This window comes from Alligator sinensis, unplaced genomic scaffold (assembly GCF_000455745.1).
Source record: "Alligator sinensis unplaced genomic scaffold, ASM45574v1 scaffold787_1, whole genome shotgun sequence".
In the NCBI taxonomy this organism is placed as follows: Eukaryota; Metazoa; Chordata; order Crocodylia; family Alligatoridae; genus Alligator; species Alligator sinensis.
Window position 1 is genome coordinate 1437579 of NW_005841911.1, and position 16322 is coordinate 1453900.

General features: G+C 40.6%; 1 protein-coding gene across 7 annotated transcripts in view; it reads right to left on the reverse strand.

The window, feature by feature from the left end:
• The window catches only part of BCHE (butyrylcholinesterase), a 94267-nt gene that overhangs the window by 42113 nt on the left and 35832 nt on the right, over positions 1-16322 (reverse strand). For 5 of the 7 annotated variants that reach the window (XR_003092862.1, XR_003092863.1, XR_003092861.1 and 2 more), the window contains exons 3-4: positions 13879-14045; positions 2819-3002 (exon numbers count right to left, since the gene is read on the reverse strand). Coding sequence is in view for 2 of the 7 variants with exons in the window: in XM_014517490.2 (XP_014372976.1) it covers positions 2878-3002; positions 13879-14045 (292 nt within the window). In the remaining 5 variants the exon portion in view is untranslated. Of the gene's footprint in view, positions 1-2771; positions 3003-13878; positions 14046-16322 lie in introns of those variants that run through there. The other 2 variants (XM_014517490.2, XM_025198024.1) reach the window with 2 other exon arrangements.

The window sequence follows — 16322 nt, forward strand, 5'->3', positions numbered from 1 at the left end:
AAGATTTGGGATTCTGGCACAGAGCATGAGTACAGTATTAACACATGAGTAGAGTATACACATATTCTGTAACAGATATTTTCACTTTTAACCTCTGGATGCTTGCCCCTTTTGAGGTAAAAGAAGTGTCATTAAACATATCCCTCCAATTGGCATTTATTGTTTTATATAACTAAACTACTCTCATGCAATTTGCATATGATTTTATTTAATCTCTAATCATAAACCAGCAACAATGAGTGACTCATTTTTTTTCTGTTCCCATCATTAGTCATGTAAGACAGGTTTTATTGTATTTGCATAAGCATTGCATAGAGACATATGACCAAATGAAATCAGCACAGCATGTCAATGATGCTGTTGTGGTACTCAGAGAAATCCTTTTTCTGTGTGAGAAAAGTGAAAGTCCCACAATATTTTCAATCCAAAAAAGCCAACACTTCAAATGAGTGGGTTTATATTTTATTTTATTCTGTTTTTCTTCCCTCTCCCTGCCCACAACCATACTTTCAGGTTGCCTATTACAGTGATTAACTACAAACTGTAGAAAGAGAATCATTCTTTACATATGCCTTACCAATCCTGATTTAAGAAACACAGAGGAAAACAAATCTCTCTTAAACTGCCTAAAAATGAAAAGTTACCTGTATATTTAGCTATCCCTGCTTTTTGGTGTTTCTTGTTTGTCTCAAAAATAAACTGAAATGGCAAGAAGGATAAAAACAAAATGAGAGAGCAATATTCAAAAGTGCTTAGAGATACACTGCTCCCACTAAAGTTCACCGTTGGCAGAGTTGGTTAATACTAAGCACTTTTGAAATTACACCTATTAAGTGAAAAGAAAAAATAACCCACTAAACCAAGCAAATCAGCTGGAAGATGCACAACGGCTCGGCCTTATATCAAGATCCCTAAAGGTCTGATTAGCAATCTGTCAGTCGTATGCAGAGAACACATGTTAAATAAATGGTACACTGTAGATTGTCAAAATTTCCCATGCTATTAATATCATCAATAAAATATTAACTTGGATAAGTGCATGGTTTCTGATAAGGACATTCAATATGTCGAGTTTAGGGGCACCCCAGACAATAACTCAACCTCCCCAAATGGTTGACTGGCTGTTGGTTGTATTCTAGGAAGCTAATCTTTATAGAAATTGTGATAATTCTGGAATTGACTTCCAGCAGGGTATATAGGAAACAATTACATTCCCTCAGCTATAACTGGAAGGATGAAATCTTTTAGCAGTTAAAGTGCTTACTGCAAAGAAAATCATCAGTCCTTTTGTCCAGAGGTTTCATGTTGCCAAGTGACTATCAGAAATCTGCCTGTTCATCCTTTCCAATCTCTTCAGTCTACCAAGTTGGACATGGAATTTCTCCCAAACCTGTGAACACAGGAGAATGCTGGTGCTAATTCCTTCCAACTGGATCAACTAGAAGAAAACTTCTTAAAGTGCTTTCCTTCCAGTCAAACATCAGGAACTGCAGAAGTAAGAAACAGCAACCCAAACTTTTCTTTTGACACTGCAAAAATATTAATTTAAAGTTTACAGAAAAGGGGAAGTTCTTTATTTGAGACAATGTGGGCCCTTTATTACAGACCAAAGCAGCCCAATTTTGTGACTAGTGAGGAGATTTAGCTCCTAAAGGCACCATTGATTATTACTGAATAATCATATTGCCATAGAAAAATAGGGCTGGAAGGGGCCACAGGGCAGGGTTATCCCTGTACGCAAGTGTTTATCTAACCTGCACTTTAAAACTTTCAGTGACGGAGAGTCTACAACATTTCTTGGTAAACTCTTTGTGTGGTCAGCATTATAAAACTGACCAAACACTGGAGGATAGAGTCTGTTTCAGTGACTGTAATCTTTCTACCTAATCAAAAAACTAGGGCTATATGTCTGATATCCAACAAGCTGGCATTTTGTTGAGTCAAGTCTTTAAGGTTGCAGAGGGTTCCTCACATAATGAATCTGGGCTCTTTCCACTATGCTGGCCAGGACAGGATTATTGAGGAGGCATGCGCAGTGGGTATGTGTCTACCCTATTCAAAACCTCGCTGCACCAGGGGGTCTTGCACAGGGTAACGTTGGAAGCATTGGGGAGCAGATCCATACATGGGGTGGCACTAGTTTTGAACCTATTACTTTCAGGATCTTTTACCTCATGAGAATGAGGTGGCAGGCAGCAAAGAGGCTACACTGACTGGTTTGCATGGATGCTCTGTAATGCAGGGGAGAGAATGGCATTATTTCTTAGCCCTTTGGGAATACTAGGTATGTCTACTTGAGCTGTGTGCTGATTTTCTGGGACTGGGCCTTGCAAGAGCAATGCTTTAGGCATTAACTTTCCTAAGTCCCTTTTGATTTGACAAGCAAATAACATTTGTTGTGTTCAGTGAAGTTATTTCTCCTTTACGTTTATGTTAACTAAATTATACGTGGAGCAAAATTTTAAATCCTGTAGCATTGCAGTTAAGGTCTAAACCAATTGTGCTTTGCATGGCAATACTAAAATACTGATATTTCTAAACAAATGTCATCTTTCTGTAACAGATTACATTGTTTCTTTGAAGTGAGACTTTAAGCAGCTAGTGTTTATGATAATATGTACATCATTAATCTTCAGGCGTTAATCTCTATAGTCCTGTTTAACACACTCCGAAGCTTCAAAGGGTAGGAATGCCTTATACTGTTTATTGAGATATGAGTTAAAATATAAATGAATGATCTGGGGAATCAATATTATATCCATGACATTTTGTTTAATCTGTACAACAAACTTTATTGCATGACATGTTAGATAGCTACCTGTAAGTTTGACTTGATCAAGGGCAATATGGACATTCTGGAAAGGGTAAACCTATTAATTAGAGACTTCCACAGCTTTCTTTCTTGCTAGTGTAATCATTAAATTGATTTTTCCAGTCCATCATGTAATTGTTCCAGCGATGGAATCCTGCTTTCCACTCTTGTTCTGCTTCATCAATATTTCCTGTAAAATACAAAATGGGCTGTTTTAATCTACATTGGAATCTCTTCATACATTAATTGAAAAGTAAGTTTGATTATCAGTGGGTGTGTCCACACAAGCAAATGCTGCAAGGTGGGTTTACTCTAGAGTAATTTACTGTATTTACTCCAGACTAACCCCACCTGGGGCAGGTACCTACAGGTGCAGGGGTGAGAGAACAGATCTGCTGCTGGGTGTAGCCCAGGGTCTGGCAGGGAGCATGGGGCCAAGAGACAGATGTGCCCAGCAGTGCAGGGCCAGAAGACAGATTGCTTCCTGCCCCCGGGGGGTTGGCTGCTTGACAGGGTGAGCTCCACCACCAGAGCCCAGATAAGGACAATGTCCCCCTGACCCAGCAGCAGGCAGCTCCTGGCCCTAGCTCCCCATTTGGGGTCAGGGGACTTGGGAAGAGCTGCAAGGGAGGGGCAGGTCCCAGCCCCCAGCCTCAATCTGCCAGTGGGAGAGCAAATCCCTGCCCAGCCAGGGACTCGCAACTTGCTGCCCACTGGTGGATCAGGGCAAGGGGCTAGGACCTGCCCCTCCCTTGAAGAACTTTCTAAGCCCCATGCCTCGATTGCCTGATTGGGACACGGGGCTGGGACTTGCCGCTAAGTGAGATGGTTCCCAGCCCCCACTCTGCAGTCATGGAGCAGGGCAGTGAACAGGCTTTCCAGGTTGTTCTCCAGCCTGTTGCCTGCCCAGCTCCACAATCATGGAGCTGATAGCGAACAAGCTCCCAAGCCTGTTCCTCACCCAGCTCCATGATTGCAATCATGGAACTGCGGCTGGGAAAAGTCTCCCCAGCCCCTGCTCTCTAAACAAGATTGGGGAGTGGGGGCTGCGAGCTTCCTGCTGCTGGGGCATGGGGACATTGTCCCTGCCTGGGCTTTGGTGCCCGGGCCCTAGGCAGATCCCAGGGGCAGGGAGCAATCTCCTGCCCCCTGCTGTCCAGCTGACTGGGATCAAGTTTGCTCCCAGTTGGCCATCTACACATGCCATATGATACATTAAGTACTCACAAGCTGTATGATACAGTAACTAATCATGATGGCAGCAAATTACTGCATAGTAAGCGTCTGCACATATAGACGGTGATGCTTACTGTGCAGTAATTTGATCTAATCTTGAGCAAAGAGTCTTGTGTAGATGTACCCAGTGTCATTTTCTCTGAAGACATTGCACAATAATCTTCCCTTTCTGCTTTGAGCTCCTCCTAAACTATTAGTAATTCTGTGGTATAGTAACATTTTATTTTGGGAACAGGAAATACTTAATGCCAAATAATTGTCCTTCAACCTAACTCAGAGATAAAATATTTATCAAGATGGATTTAATGCTTTTACAATAGTTTTAAATATACACTCATTTATATATACACACACATACGCATAGTATTTTTGATCTCATACTTTAAAAACAACCTTTATTTTTTTAAAATATAATTATCCAATCTATATTTTGCACTACAGCCTAGAAGTTGCAATCGGAGCAGTGAATTGCCGTGTTGCTGCTATATGAACACTTATTAAAGTATGGGGTGAAATCACACATCAAGCCAGCTGTAATACTCCCACATATTTAAATAGCACTAGATTTCATCCATGGCCCTGGTCATTCAGGTTGGGGAGTCAAAGGGGCTGGATATGATGTTAACAACAGCACTTCCTTGTGCACTCTTTGGTAGGCACATTGGTGTACCTTAACTTCACCAGCCCGAAGGAACATTTGGGCACAGGCAAACCTATGAGCTTGGTTTGGTTCTACTGGGAATCACAATAGAGATAGTGGCTGAAAAGAGACCATTTTACAGTGGGTTTCATCTTGAACAATCCCTAAGTGTTCTGCAGGCCATATAGGCATACAGGTTCACTTCATGCAGTGTTAAAGTGTAGGGAGGAACACAGCAACAATTAACCAACTTCCAAGGGAGGTGGTGCTGGCCCCTACCCTGGGGATCTTTAAGAAGAGGCTGGATACCTACCTGGCTGGACTCATTTGAGTCCCGTTTTTTGTTTAGGGTTCTTTTGTTGTTCTCCCGCCCTGGCGGGGGGTCGGGCTAGAAGATCTGTTAGGTCCCTTCCGACCCTAAAACTATGTAACTATGAAACTATGAAACCACAGCCTGCAGGGGGTGTCATGGCCATGCCTAGGACCCCAACATGTTACAATATATTTTAAAGGATCAGGATTCCCTGAACTCTAGTAAGGGATCCAAGTTCTAAGGACCCAGACTTATAACCTTAAATTCATTATATTTATTTGAAATCTAAAACATCCTTTCTGGATTTTCCATATTCACAAAGCCTCCAGAAATGTGTGGGGACCATGGCCACATAGAGGTCATTCTGTGATATAACTGTGAGCATTGCGAATGAATCTAGTTATGTGAAAGCAAAATGTATTGGTCTGTGTTACACACCCCTATAGAAAGAGTGATTCTGGAAACAGGGTTAACTGGTTCCAAAATTCCATTTGGAGAAGCATCCAAAAATGTGGATCTTTATCTGCAGTTCAGTTCAAATCTATTTTTCAAATCTGTTGAGTCTGGAAATCAGTTGGACAATTTAATGAGAAGAGACATCTAAGTGAGATTTTCATTACTTCTTGATTTCAGTGAGATCAAAAATACTTCCAGGCTGCTTAGCTTGGGTTAATTCAGTATTTCTGTCTCTAGTTCAGAGCAAAACCAAAAAAAGCAAAGATAAGCATAGAATTAAAAAAAAATGCAAACAAACTTTCTCCTCTTTCCTTGCCCTTTCCCTAAGCTCCGTAAAAGGTAAGACTTGGTCACACGTTTGTGTGGAGAGCAGTTCAGATGACTTCCTTATTTTCTCTTAGCCTGTTTTATCATTACCAAAAAGGACAAAGCTTGTGCTTTTGCAAATGTTGGCAACATTTAAAACTACTAAATTATGCAGATATGATTCACAAGACTCATAGGGAATGAATGGACACAATATTAAGGGGTTTGTTTTACAGTTATTTTTCTGATCATATGTACTTCTCTTTGCATATTTCTTAATTTAAACAAGAAATGAGTCCCTCAGACTCAGCCTACATATTTGCACCCATGTCAAATGGATAGGTAATTTAGCATCTGGACGTTAGTAGTACTATTAAAACAAACAAGCAAAAAGCACCTAGATCTTACTGCTTTTCACAGATTTGATTGTGGATAGGCAGTCTCATTTATACATGCAGTGCAACTCACTTATTGATTGAAACAACTGTTTCATTTCTTCCTGAATAATTCAGGTTAGAATGTTACTGAAGTCTTAATATTTGGAACATATTCCTGGTCAAATACTTTAGAAACTTGAATTGAGCCCCTATCCACACATATCAAATGAGACCTCATTGATCTAGATGATACAGTGTGAGACATGTGAGTGCTAGCATACAAACATAAAAAGAAGCAAAAGAAAGCTATAGAAAATGGGCAATGAGAAATTTAAACCAGCTACCCTTATGAATCCAAAAGAGAAAGGGGAAAGGTAAATACTGGAAAAAGAACTTGGATTCCCATTTATTTGCTTTCTTTTCAGTGATAAATTCCAAATTGAAGTCACAAGTCAGTGCATCCCATTATCACCCATATCATCAATCTCTTTGAAGCAACCACCTGTGACTTAGATGAGCTGACAGCTAGAAGGCAACAACAATTAGAGAATTCAACTTGACCAATAATTACAATTGGAGCCCTGGATTACTACAATCCACTACAATGCTAAAAATGGTTTGTCAATACAATAGTTCATATATTCCTATATATGCAATAGTATATATGCAGTCTATATGGCTCAATCATCTCCCATTTGCAAATACAGTAAGATGATATACTTTATTATCTAATAAGACATGTATAATATGGCAATAAATAATTTCAATAATAAATAAATAATACTTGAGCCAATCCAGAGCCCAATAAAGTTCATGGAGGTCTTTGATTTAAGTCAGTTGTGGATACGTCTCTTAGTGTTCAGGAAAGGGACCAGTTTGACAAAACAAGAAAATGAAGTGTTCTGCATATCCAGAGAACAGTATCAGCACAGGCAGTTGGCAGCACACCCCTTCCCACGTTGCCTCGGCAATGTCAAACAATTCTAATTTTAGTGACATTACACCGGAGAAAAACTTGTCTATGTGTCCTCATTTGCCCTTTTGTTAAATTTTCCAAGAGGATGCCCACTGTGAACGTGTTTTTCTAGTATGGGCATATAGGACCTGGATAAAAGCCATAATATGTTATAATCCTGTATAATTTCTAAGGAAACAATAGATGAGATTAACATTCCAACTTGCTTAGCTGTTCTTAGGTACTGTACCTCAAAGTATCTTCCTGAATCATAACTATAACAAGTAATAAAGATGATAGCCTGATCCTGCACTGAGAAGTGTCGGGGCAAAAAGATTTAAAACAGCAGTTATTGGTACAGAACTATAACCTACGTGTTAAGGTCTCCTCTCAGAGTCCTTTCATCCAGTTTCTAGGTATCTGCGCAATATCGTAGTGGGTTTCACTTCCATTACTAGGTGGATTGCAGGAAATGAAGCTAGAAAGAAAAATTACCAAGAGGGCCATGCCTGCTGCATTATGGTATTGTTACATGTTACCCTTGGCACATGCTAACTGCATTTACGCACTAGTGTCAGAGCATTCAAGCAGTAAAGCATGTGTTCAGTGTCATCACAGTGTAGTAAAGTTAGACCTTTTCCAGAGTATCTGCATACTGTATTACCTAACACATGGTGAGCTAACATCAAACTGCTCCATAAAGGTAATAAAATCGGAGAACTCCAGTGCGGTGGTGGTGGTGGGGAGAACCTGACAAAGGTGTTTGTTGGGCCCCCAGATTCCTTATAACACCAGAGTTTTGAACCAGCAAGGCTCCAATGTGGTTAGGCAGGTGGGAGTCTGCTAAACAGCCCCCAAACCAGCTGTTTGTTGGGCTTCCTCTTTCACTCCCATGCTGGAACCTTGCCAGCTCAAGGCTCTCGTGTGATTAGGAGGCTGGACGCCTGACAGCTTTGTAAGGCCTCCACCTTCACCCTGCACTGCGTTAAGGCCTTGCCAATTTAAGGCTCTGAAGCAGTGCTGGGGATGGGACTGGCTCATGTGCCAAGTCAGTGTCACGGTCACCCCCCACACCATACCAGAGCTTAAACCTGGTTCCCATTACATGCAGGAGCTGGGCGTTGGTGTTGCTCTCAGCCTCCTCACTGCACTGGAGCCTTGAACCGGCTTTGGTGTGATCTCCGAGCTGAGACCGAAAAACAGCTGATTTTAAGTCTCAGCCCTGGGACCATACCAAGTCCATTCAAGACTGCAGTGCAGGACTACGGTCTTTATTTAGATCATCATAAGCATTAACATGATACTGCTCAGAAAACTTCCTAAGGCATATTAATGCTTTCAATGATCTAAATATAGCATGTGCTAAGTGTAACATGTAACAATACACTGATGCTGTGTGGGCGCATCTACATATGCACTTTACTGCAGAGTTGACTAATTAGTTCCACAATAAAGTGTCACCATCTACACGTGCGCCTGTAGTAGGGTGCAGTACATTAATTAACTCCGCCATAGGATAGTACTGTTTGGAACAAGTACTGTCTTACGACGGAATAATTTACACCCCCCTTGACGCACAAGTAGATGGTGACTGGGGTTGGCTAGGGCACAAGGGTGCTAAAGTGTGGAAGAACTTACAGGCTGCTCCACCCCAACTCTAACTGCGGTGGTCCTGGACATGTGTATATGCTGTGTCCAGGAGCTGCTGACTCCAGCACAAAATGTGCTTACTAATTGCATATGTAGATGCACCCTGTAAGCAGTTCAATTGGCATTGATGGAGCTTGATTTAAGACACTGTTTAATAAGGGCATTATCTGATTTGGTAACTAAATTCAGATGCTATCCTTTCCAACTACCTGCATTTTCAGTGGTCTGCATACAACTATTTGTCAACATAGGATTCCTACGTCATTGAGAATAATAATGTGTAATGATCTTGGATACTTCTAGGTACATATTAGATATTAATATTTAACTTTAATTTCTCTTTTCATTCTCCGCTATCCAAGATATTTCTAAGGCTCTCAAACCTTCATTACATAGACTGATATAACTATTCCTGAAGCTTTCTCTTTCTTTGCTTCTTCGTACATGATATGTAGTGATAGAAAATCAATTTAAATTGAAGTATAATATATACTTCAAAAAGAACAAATTGAAAGTTGTGCAGCCTATAGTAAGCTCAAGGGGAAATGCACAGTTAGTTAGGGCCCTGAATGCATAAGGAATGTTGGACTCTTGGAAGGAAGGTAAGTCTTATTTTGACACACAATATTTTGGTATCTAACATATGTTTGAACTAAAGGGTACTACAAAGTTACTTGTTCCTTTAGAAGAATTTTTTATTCTGCTGATTTCTGTTCCTCACTTGTTGTTCCAAATCTGATAACTTTTTGAAAATGTCATCCTTCTGCTTTTGAATACCTTCAGCCTTTTTACCAGCAGTGAGAGTTGTGGGTATTTTTAGTCATTTGCTAGATCCCTTAAGCTCTTTCCAGGACATCAAACCTATGTAGCAAGAGCCCGGTCTGTCTGAGAGTACAGATACAATTCATTAGACTAATTATTTTGCCAGAACAAAAAAATGACATATCGTGGTTAGGGTCCTAACCTCTAAAGAAAAGCCAGCAGGATATTCTGTCAAACTGTACAAATGCTAAAAACTCTAGATATGTTCAGAGAGCAGCATTTCATTTGTATCTGCTTCTGCAGTCTGGGTGAGCAAGATTTGTTTTTCTCCTCTTAGTTTTCTAAATTTGTAGGCATGATATAAACTTTGCTGGCTGTACGCATTTTGTTACCCTAGGAAACTGGAATACATCCACCCTTGCAGCCTACAGTTACTAAACATTTTGCTGTCTCTCATATTTTACTGCCTTAGGCAACTGCCAGTCTTACCTACTGTATAGTAGAACTGGCTGTGCTGACATGCTGGGCAAATTTGGGATTGGTCATTATGTGGCTGTGGGACCTCAAAGGAATAAATGGGCCAGCGTAGGAAATGGGCAGATGGCTTAGTAGGTGGCTCAGTGCTGAATAGCAGAGGAAACTACAGCTTATCTGAAAAATGGCACCTCCACCAGTAAAGCTGAAGTTCTGACCACCTGGGATAATTAAAAATCCAACTGCAATTTCAGCAAAACCTGTCAGATGCAATGTACTGCTCAGATTCCACCCAGGATAAAGAGTTGTGATTAACTTCCCTTCTTCCTTACTTTTCAACTGGACATAAAAATAAAGATAGATAATATTTTTCTTCACTTCTGCTGTTAATTGCTATGCAGTATGAGTGTGTTGGTAAGGCAGCTATCATCGTTCACCCTAAAAGGGGCAGTATTTTAATAGTGTATCAAACAATGTGTGGATGCCTCTGTCTCAGGCCACCATTACACATTACAGGTATTATACAATGAACTGTTTAATTGCACAACTAACTGAGACATGCTACATGTGCTATTTACCAATCATTCCATAAATAGGTCCAGCCAGCTATAAAGTTAGAGCTTGAAAATGTGCACTAACTTTATAGCTGGTTTTGATCCAACTTTAATTTGCACATGTAGCAAGGAATACAACCTGTGATGGCAATCTGCTGACCCTCCAGCATCCCAGGGTCTTTCTCCAGTGCAAAGTTTTCTGGAAAAGAACAGAAGGAAACCCGTGCCCCATTACAGAACTGAGCCCCAGGTTATTTCCTCTACCCAGCAGCACAACGCACACAGGATAAATGGCCTCCCCCACCTGCCATGAGAGCACACAGCAGGTGAGCAGGGACACTCCTGCCCAGCCTGAGCGCAGCCTGGGGATTATCCCAGGCAGCAGCAAGCAGAGGGAAGGGGAGGAAATCCCTGCCCCACTTCCCCCAGGTGAGCAGGGAACATGAGACACGCTGCTAGGCCAGAATGGAGCCCATGGCCTCATTCTGCTCAGGGAGCAGGAGCAGAGTGTGGGGGTCTCCCAGGTAGCAGCAAGACCAGAGGGAGGGGCAATCTCCCCCCACTTCTGTGCTTGCTGCTGCTCAGGACACCTTGGACTTTTTCCTGCTGGGAAGGGTGTCCCCTGCTCCTTGCATGCATGGGGGGAGGTATGGGAGGACATCTCCTCCCCACCCTTAGGTTGCTGCTGCCTGAGAGACCCCAGGGATCCTGGAGGATTCCTTCAGTGGTGCTGCTGACCAGAGACAGCTCCCCCAGCTGGTCAGCAGCAGCAGCATAAGCTGTTACAACTTTTGTCCTTGTCCGGACAGCCTGCGCTAGGCACTTGTAGTGATACATGTGGAGTCATGTTTTCATCGTGCAAGAAAAGCTATTCTATGATTGAAGTGTCTAGATCTGCCCTAAAAGGTGTATAAACAGCTTTGAGTGTCTCTGGACTCATGAAGAGCTAAAGCAATGCAAATCATTGCATTAAACTCCTTGTTTTGTTTTACAATGGAAGTAAATTACAGGAAATGTATAAGTGGAAACTAATGGAGGTTTTTTTGTCATACCTAGAAGAGGAATGACTGAGAGTTATATACCAAAGCACTGCCACTTACTAAAAACAGTTCATCTACTTCCTAGGCTAGGGTCCAGATAGAGGTCTTTACTTTTGTCATGAATATGTTAAAGAATTATTTTGGAAAATAATTTTAATACACATATCAAATCACCGATGACAATATTTTAAAGTAAAATCAAGTGATGTGCTTTTGTGTCTTTTGGCAGATCAAGAGTGACACTTCACTGTGTTTCACATTTCAGGAACATGTAAAGTAACTCTTTTGGCCCACCACAATATGCTAAAGAAATGTGTCTATTGATATACATTATATCACAGAACATTTGGTTACAAAGAGTATTTTTATATGTTAATATCACCCAGACAGATGGAGTATACAATTATAATTTTCTGAGTACTGCCTGATGATCAAAAATCACATTTAAACACACTACATGTTCATATGAAATATTCACTTCTTTCCTAAAACTGACCCAAATTGACAAAAAAAATCACTATTTTGTATAAGCTCCCACACAGCTTACAAATAACAGTGTGTCATGATAAAAGAAACAGTGAAGTGTCACCCAAACAACAGACAATGCATTTTTTTCACTTAATAAAATGGGATCTGTTCCTTTCAGCTACTGAACATCTACAAAATGCTAGTGAACTCAATCTGTTATCATTGAAGCCAATGGGAATGATGCACTCAGATAAAAAAGCAATGAGTGTGTTATAAGATACTCAGAAGTGTATAGTAGATTAAATTGGAAGAGGCCAGATTTATGGATTTTTAGTGTGCCCGTCACCCTCAAGCCCATAACCTTTAATGGGAATGGAAACTATCCAGCACCCTTTTCTAGAGAGACACAATATCAGGTACAATAAATTCAAACTATAGGAAGACTCTGTAAAAACCAATGAGTATGAGGTGTACAAGTTCTCAGAAACAGGTCCAAGGCAAAATTAGATAAATATGTCAAACTTTGTGAAATTATTTTTGCTTAAGAATAGTTAAAAAAAGGCATTGTAATCTTTATAAAAGTAAACAGGTAAAAGTATTGTAATAGATAGTGTTGGAATAGCTGTCTCAAGGTCCAGCCTTAACATTTGAGATTCTGTAGTCTCAGTCTTAGTAAACTGTGATTGCAATCTTGAGAGACTATAAATATTTTAGCTTGATTTGGCTCCCGTTGGAGTACTTAGGGAAAAAATGGATTGACTTTTAGTGGGAGTAGGACCACAACAAATCTATGGACACAAAATAGGAATCAATAAACTATCTCAGAAAAAGATAGATCACTATCTTTCAAAACCATTTTCATATCCACATACTTTTTTTCCTTCCACACTTTGGCCAAGGTTAGAAGTATAGAAATACTATTATAAAGAACTCTCCAGAAACACATAACCTTATTCTGTACTGTGAGCTCCATAAGGAAGCAAATGCTACCAAAACACTCAGAAGAAAATCTGTTCTCGAGAGAAACCGAGTCCGATGGTGCAGATTAAATGGCTTCAGAGTTTCAGCCAAGTTTCAGATAAATGTACAAAATTCTTGGCCACCATTGCTGAACCCAGAAACAAGTATCCAGCAATTATAAAAAGTTATGAGCAGTGATTTAGACAAAACCTGAAAAAGCACTATACAGACAAAAAATTGTAACCCTGAGAGATTTTCCATGGGTCAAACCTTGAGGTCTCTTCTCTCTTTTGTTTTTATTTTTTACTCATTCTTTATGCCATTTGGTTGTCACTAGGGACTCAGCGCTGAAACTTCATAAATAAAGTGCAAATCTCTAGAGTTTGAAACAAATTACCCAGCTGGCAGCTGTAGCAGCATCATATCCTCTGTGAATTAGGCATGAAGGGGGGTACATAACATGCATTGGACACAATGAGCTCATGCCAAGCATCTGTGGCCTTTGGCACTTTTAATACCAGACAAGCTCCCATTTTTGCAGTGGCTTTCATGTCATGTTATCACTGGGGACTGAATTTGGACTCTACCCTAAAAGCCTTCTCCTCTACAATTTGAGCAAAAGTGCTTGCTTATCAGTTCTCTCTTGATCTAGCATGGAGAGATTTGCATAGCATACTGCTACATGTTCTCAAGAAAAGTCCTTTTCACATGAATAAGCCTTTGTCTGTCTTAAGACCTCAGGATCTGATCCTCTTGAAATATTTTTACAAAGATAAGTTTTGAATCTAAAATTTTAATATAATGCTAACATCAGGAATGTGAACCTATACTAAACCATTTACTCTACAAATACATATTTACAAAAACAGTATTACCTGTCATCTCCAGGACTTTGGGAAAAAATATATTCCAGAATCGACACTGCTGAGCACGTAACTTTGTACGTATCTTTGAAGCTTCAGTATTTAAAGTTAAGTATTTTTGTTCGGAGATAGTGAAGGTTGGCCATTTTGTTCCATTAATCAGAGTCCCATTTGGAGTTCTAAATGATGAAAGAGAAACATTTCATTTCTCACAGGAAATTACCTGTGCACATCAAGAAAGCAAAATTATTCTATTGAAAAGTTATTTTATTTCAAACATCAGTATGGGAGTTAGACATTACTTATGTTTCCTTTTGTACGTGATAGAGGGGGGAAAAGAAACCCTAAAAACAACCAGTAAAACTTTAATTTTTTTACAGTATCAGAGTTTGATTAATGAAACTAAATCAACATATATTCGAATTTCCCTCCTCCCCCCTTTGCTTTTTTTCCCCTTTGAATCAAAAGAAAAGTTAATAAAAACAGCCTAAAGAATTTGCATGACTTGAATTCAGAAGGTCTGATAAACAATGTAAGCTGTTATGAGTGGCTTCAGAGCTATACATTCAGGACACTGAATTACTACCTTTTAATATCGATACAAATATCTGCTTCTAATAGTCACATGCATTGGATTAAATTATTCAGGTTGAAATGAGGTACACATGAAGTAAATGTAAAAAAAGGCTCAGCTCTCAGTAGATGACTAATGTAGGGAAGAAGTTACTTTTCCTGCTAGGAAAAAAACCACCCGTAACTGCAACTGTGCTGAACATTTGTGGTACGCTACAAAGCATGAAAAATTTCACCTCTCAGTTCCAAAATCAATAAGAATTAAAGGGGTAATTTGCATCTAATAGGATGAGTTGAGCAGCCTACAGGATCACAACCATAATTAGTATTAGCAATGATAAATAATTATATTTTGATAGAACCTAAATGATGAGCTGAGTTTAAGGTAGAGAACATCTGCTTAGTGACAGACATGTTTTATCCATTTTTTTCTCCTTCAGGGGCATTGCTTTTACAGGCAGGAATAGAGAAAAAAAATGAATCTAGTTCAGGAAGCAGACAAGGCAGTAGTGTAACCAGGGGTAGGCAAAAGGGACACCTGCCCTGGGCGCCAAGTTAGAGGGGTGCTGGAACTGACCGCCATCCTGTGAAGGCCCCCCTGCCCGCCCTGGGATGCTACGTCTCCCACAACCCACATGTTCCCTACTCCCGGCTGTCAGAACTGCATCCCCTCCCCCCGATTCCTCCCCCTCCCCTCTCCTTACCCCATGCCTTCCCCCACTCTCCTATAGGGTTTGCCACACATGGCAACTCTGCTTGTTATGCCACTGAGACAAGATACAACTCCAGACCACTTCACATTGCATAAAGCCTTATTCTATCTATAAAATAGAATCCCATGAAGTCTGGATGATATGTGACTATTAAAAATTAAAAGCTAGGGCATCACAGAGAAAGCTAAGAGGGCAGTTATGAGCACCTACACATGTGCTCCAGGCTGGGAGGGGGGTTGCATTTTAATCAAAGTGGTTCTCGGGAGTCGTGCTAATTAAATACCTGCAGCATCTCGTGTATTCAGTGTCCTACATTTCACTATATGTTTGACGACAAAGTGAAATGAGGCTTATTTGATGAGCTTTAGTTAAAGTGTCATTTTGAAATGTGGGGATTTTGAATACATGAGACGCTGCCCCACGCTGGAGCCTTCTGATTAGAATCAATTTCCGATGCTTTCTAATCAGAAAGCATTGGAGCTCGTATAAAAGTGCCTTATGATCCCACTTCAGTGCTAACATAATAGAACATGTCATCTCCTTGCTTGATCTGCTGCCTCAGAGCCTAGGCTACCTTTCAGCCTAAGTAAGGAATGGCCAGAAGATGATTCTGTGCTTTCTGCCTTGTTCTTGTGCACCAAAATATTTCCTCTATGATATGAGGGGAAAGCCAATCAAGGGAACTTTCTAAGGAGCTGTACAGATAGAGATATGCAAAATGGAAAGTAAATAAGATGGATTCAAGCCTTAAAGATTGCCTCTTAGAAACCAGAGGAAAGACTGTAATGGGTATGGAATTCCAATGCAGTTTTGGGTGCCACACTTCAAGAGGGAAGTGGATAACCTGGAAAGGGTCCAGAGAAGAACCACTCGTATGGTTAAGGGCTTGCAGGCCAAGCCCTACGAGGAGAGACTGGGGCACCTGGACCTCTTCAGCCTCTTCAAGAGAAGGTTGAGAGGCAACCTTGTGGCTGCCTATAAGTTCATCATGGGGGCACAGAAGGGAATTGGTGAGGATTTACTCACCAAAGCGCCCCTGGGGTTTACAAGAAATAATGGCCATAGATTCATAGATACTAGAGTCGGAAGGGACCTCAATAGATCATCGAGTCCGACCCGCTGCATAGGCAGGAAAGAGAGCTGGGTCTAGATGGCCCCAGCTAGATGCCT